General features: G+C 55.0%; 2 protein-coding genes across 3 annotated transcripts in view; both read left to right on the plus strand.

Moving 5' to 3' along the window:
• The first annotated feature begins 45 nt into the window (after window positions 1-45).
• On the plus strand, window positions 46-4,377 carry Slc39a7 (solute carrier family 39 member 7). 2 transcript variants are annotated; one of them, XM_010605264.3, is made up of 9 exons: window positions 46-576; window positions 888-1,302; window positions 1,391-1,559; window positions 1,803-1,856; window positions 1,992-2,150; window positions 2,301-2,441; window positions 2,640-2,836; window positions 3,531-3,806; window positions 4,082-4,377. In XM_010605264.3, the coding sequence occupies exons 2-8, from the start codon at window positions 892-894 to the stop codon at window positions 3,801-3,803; spliced, it is 1,404 nt and encodes a 467-aa protein (XP_010603566.1). In that variant the 5' UTR covers window positions 46-576; window positions 888-891; the 3' UTR covers window positions 3,804-3,806; window positions 4,082-4,377. The 2 variants fall into 2 exon arrangements, with proteins under 2 accessions (XP_010603566.1, XP_010603565.1); XM_010605263.3 differs by having other exon boundaries at window positions 3,531-4,377.
• Window positions 4,378-4,393: 16 nt separating this feature from the next.
• The window catches only part of Hsd17b8 (hydroxysteroid 17-beta dehydrogenase 8), a 2,242-nt gene continuing 2,057 nt past the window's right edge, over window positions 4,394-4,578 (plus strand). The window contains exon 1 of the mRNA XM_010605381.2: window positions 4,394-4,501. Within this exon, the coding sequence (XP_010603683.1) occupies window positions 4,394-4,501 (108 nt within the window). The remainder of the gene's footprint in view (window positions 4,502-4,578) is intronic.

Raw genomic sequence — 4,578 nt, forward strand, 5'->3', positions numbered from 1 at the left:
CGCCACCGGGACGCGACCCCACAATGCATTTCTTTTCGCACCCCCACCGGCCCACACTGCCCTGCGGCATGCCGCTGGGGGAGGAAGGGCGGGCGGGCGGCCCAGGACATGACTCCTGGCTGAGTGGAGGGGGGCCGGAGGGGTGCCAGGGATTCCCAGGGACCGACCAGGGGACTAGCTGAGCACGAAGCAGGCCTAGAGGAAAAGACTCTGGCCTGGATCGGGTCGAATTAAGCGCTTCGCTGGCCTAGGTACCGAAATGACAGCGCCGACGCGGCAGCCATCTTTGCACAAACGGGAAGTCTCGCCTCTAGTTCCCGCCCCCTCTCCTAGTTGGAAACCTAGAAGGCCGTCTCCCCCGGCCTGCTAGCGGGGCGCGCCCTCCCTCCCCTCAAATAACCTCACCCTCGCGCACGCGCGCTACCACCGTCTGGCTTCACGGCTACCAGGGTGCCGCCATATTGGTAAAGGTACAGTATTGGGGTGGAGGGAGATCGCAACTTCCTGTTCTCGCGGGATCTAGGGGCGTGACTGCCACGTCCGTGCACACCGGGAAAGGAGAGGACCCCGGAGCCGGTGAGAATTCTCTGCATTTCCCTACTGTGTTTTCCAGGCCTTTTCACTACCTAATGGGTCATAGAGATGAGGGCCCAGAGAGTCCACAAAGTGGCGGATTAAAGGCTAGAGCGGTGGGGGGGTGGGGGGCTGCATTCAGGAAGGAGTTCGGGATTAAGAGAACGGGTCTTGGGAACCATGTGGGTGGGGACGGGATGTTATGGGGGGAGCTGCCCATAAAAGTAGATGGAGGGTACAACCGGATTAAAGTGGAAACCCCGTAGGTAGAATTGAGAATCAAGTGGAATCATTGTCTCTGTCCCTCTGGTCAGCGTGATGGCCCCCGGCCTGCGGGCCCCACACTGGGTGGCAGTGGGACTGCTGACCTGGGAAGCCTTGGGGCTGCTGGTGGCCGGACATGGGGCTCATGGTGACTCGTATAAGGATGTGCAAGAAGACTTCCATGGCCACAGCCACAGGCACTCCCATGAGGATTTCCACCATGGACACAGCCATGCCCATGGCCATGGCCACACTCATGAGAGCATGTGGCATGGGCACACCCACGGTCACGACCATGAACATTCACGTGAGGACCTGCACCATGGCCATGGCCACTCCCATGACAGCCTCCACCGCGGAGGACATGGACATGAACATAGCCATGAACACAGCCGTGGAGGCTTCGGGGAGCCTGGGTCCCTAGGCATCAAGCATGACCTGGACACTGTCACTCTCTGGGCCTATGTGAGTCCCCAGGGGATGGGGGAGAGAGGAACTGGTTCTGGACTGTTGAGAAACTCCACAGCATTCACTCCTTACTTTCCTTCACCAGGCACTGGGGGCCACAGTTCTGATCTCTGCAGCTCCATTTTTCGTCCTCTTCCTTATCCCAGTAGAGTCAAACTCACCCCGACATCGTTCTCTGCTGCAGATCTTGCTTAGTTTTGCTTCTGGGGGGCTCCTAGGAGATGCCTTCCTGCACCTTATCCCTCATGCCTTGGGTAAGTAACCTGTGGACTGTGGTTCAAACTTTAGATTGTTTTATTCTCTGAGAGTAAAAGGTTCCTTTCTCCTCCGTGACCCCTGGAAGGTCAGCCATTGGGTGAGGTAGTCAGCACTGTGTGGTTTCACAACTCCATGGGTGCCACCATATTGGTAAAGGTATTGGGCAGTGGAAGAATGGAACTGCCTGTTCTAGTAGTAGTCCCTCACCTTCATCTGGCTTTTTTCTCTCCTTCTTGCAGAACCTCATTCTCACCACACCCTGGAGCAGCCTGGACATGGACACTCACACAGTGGTGAGAAAGAAACACGGCTACCAGGGTCAGGGTGCTGAGGAACTTCTGTCTTTCCCTGTGCTTCATCTCCTGCATTTGAGGAGGAGGAGTCTGGGATCTACATGTCCTTTAATGTGTCAATGCCTCTATTCCCAGGCCAGGGCCCCATTCTCTCTGTGGGACTGTGGGTTCTCAGTGGAATTGTCGCCTTCCTGGTGGTGGAGAAATTTGTGAGACATGTGAAAGGAGGACATGGACACAGTCATGGGCATGGACATGGTCATACACACAGAAGTCACGGACATGAAAAACAGGGTGAGCCCAGGAGAAACTGCCCTGAGAGCTGCCTTGCCCCCTGCAGAATCACCTCATGTTATGTCACCTGTCAAGTGAAGCAGCCTTCCCTTTGAGGACATGTCAGGAAATTTCTATTCTCCATTCTGACCACCTCCTTTCTTCCCTCAGAGCATCCTTCAAGGGAGAAGCCCAGCTCCGAGGAGGAAGAAAAGGAAGCGGGAGGGTTGCGGAAGAGGAGAAGAGGTAGCACCAGGACCAAAGATGGCCCAGTGAGACCTCAGAACCCTGAAGGAGAGAAAACAGGTTCAGGTAAGGGCCAGAGATGGTGATAAACTTGAGCCAGGTCATCATGTGAGTGAGGCACGGGGAATGCAGTGGAGGTGTCAGGGAGACACTGAGGGTTGCACGGGAAGCGGTCTCTGAGGGGAAGAGTGACAGTGGCTGACCAGGACTGGGACTGGTGGTGACCAAAGCCACTACTCATTTTTTCCTCCTCTCCTGTACAAGACCTGCGTGTGTCTGGGTACCTGAACCTGGCTGCCGACTTTGCACACAACTTCACCGACGGTCTGGCCATTGGTGCATCCTTCCGTGCGGGCCGAGGGCTGGGCATCTTGACCACAATGACTGTCCTGCTACATGAAGTACCCCATGAGGTTGGAGACTTTGCCATCTTGGTCCAGTCTGGCTGCAGCAAAAAGCAGGTTGGTGAAATGTCTCCCGAGGGTCGGGATGTAGCTCTGTGGTGCCACACCTGTCTAGCAAGGGCAAGGTCCTAAATTCAATTCCTGGTATGCAAGGAAAAAAAAAGAAAAAACGTATTCCTGCTCACTTACCCCAAGCCCAAGACTGCCTCTCAGTTCTAAACAAGCTGTGCTGTTACTGACAACAAATCTTTAGAAGTGAAGGGGAAGAAGTGTTTTTGTCCTGTAGCTCAGTTTTTTGTTTGTTTTTTCCATGACTAGAGATTGAACCCAAGGTCTTTATACTGAACTATATTCCCACCCCTTTTCACTTTTTTATTTTGAGAGAGGATCTTGCTAAGATTGGTCTTGAACTTCATATCTTCCTGCCTTAGTCTCTCAGTGCTAGGAATACAAGCCACCATGCCCAGCCTAGCTCAGTATTTCTAGAAATTTGCTCTGTAAACTACCTGCATGGTTTGCAACTAAAGTGTTACATACAAACACACACATCCTATTCAATCCAAAGGTTCTGTGGAAAGAACCTCTTTGATTTCTTAAGGTTTTTCAGGAAATGTGTTGTAGAAATCTCCTCCCGTACTTACCTAGCTTTTTAGTGTCCAAACACATACACCCTACAACTGTGCAGCTGTCCCAAAAGCCACCACTAATCCTTAGCTGTTGCTGAGTGCCTCTCTCTTCCCCCCCCCACCAGGCAATGCGTCTACAGCTCCTGACCGCAGTAGGGGCACTGGCGGGCACGGCCTGTGCCCTTCTCACTGAAGGCGGGGCAGTGGGCAGCACAGGTGCAGGTGGTGCTGGCCCCGGCTGGGTTCTGCCGTTCACTGCGGGCGGTTTTATCTACGTAGCAACGGTGTCGGTGTTGCCGGAGCTGTTGAGGGAGGCGTCCCCTTTGCAGTCACTTCTGGAGGTGCTGGGGCTGCTGGGAGGAGTCGTCATGATGGTGCTGATTGCTCACCTTGAGTGAGGGGTGAGATAGTGGCCCGGCCTCTCCCCTAACTCCAAGGTGCAGGGGTCTGGAGGCCCTGGGCAAGAACATCTGCCAAAGTAAACTGTTGAATCCTAGCAGAGTGGTGACTTGACTCGGGCATCAGAGGAGCTGTGGAGTGGGGAGAGAGGCCAGAGGGACCAGAGTTGGCACTGCCTGACCATATTGTTAGCTGGGGGGATAAAGGAGGCCTTGAAGAAGGCTGAAAGGGAAAGAGGTCACGACAACCTGGTGGCCCTAGTCTCACTTGTTTTCAGAGGACCAAGCTGCCACACACTGTGTTCTCTAAGGTCCATCTCTCTCTCCCACCGCTGGTCAAGGCTTCTGGGAAGACCAGAGCACTGGACAGAGGGGCTAACAAGAGGAGTCCAGAGTAAACATCAATCGTGTGTGCTGATTTGGGGGTGATTTGGAGTAGGGGCGGGAGAGGGTTAGGTGGTAATCTTATGGCCTGATTTGTTTCTATGCGTTTTTATATCACTGTTTAAATCGAGGGGGAGGGGTGTTGACCGGAAATAAAGGCCTTGGCTCTTCCGCCCCACAAGCCCTCTTTGTCTCTGTGGGGGGGAATGGGGCCCCTAGTCTCCCCCACTGCCCAGGCCCGGAGCGCTGGTGTCTGGCCACGCCCCCGCGGTGGGAGGTCGCCCGTGCTGGTGGCCGCAGATGGCCTTGGGCTGGTGGGTCTTCCTTTGGCTGCGGCTTGGCCCTTGCCACGCCTCCCGCGCGTTCGGATTGGCCCGGGGCGGGGAGTCCC

Source organism: Fukomys damarensis, unplaced genomic scaffold (assembly GCF_012274545.1).
Source record: "Fukomys damarensis isolate Sample0158 unplaced genomic scaffold, DMR_v1.0_HiC HiC_scaffold_20, whole genome shotgun sequence".
NCBI lineage: Eukaryota > Metazoa > Chordata > Mammalia > Rodentia > Bathyergidae > Fukomys > Fukomys damarensis.

Bases quoted from the DNA above. Each gene is read 5' to 3' on its own strand.
- Slc39a7 (XM_010605263.3), top strand. From the start codon at position 892: ATGGCCCCCGGCCTGCGGGCCCCACACTGGGTGGCAGTGGGACTGCTG. The intron at 1,560-1,802 runs GTAAGTAACCTG...TCCTTCTTGCAG, and splicing joins CCTTATCCCTCATGCCTTGG to AACCTCATTCTCACCACACC. The intron at 1,857-1,991 runs GTGAGAAAGAAA...CTCTATTCCCAG, and splicing joins ACATGGACACTCACACAGTG to GCCAGGGCCCCATTCTCTCT.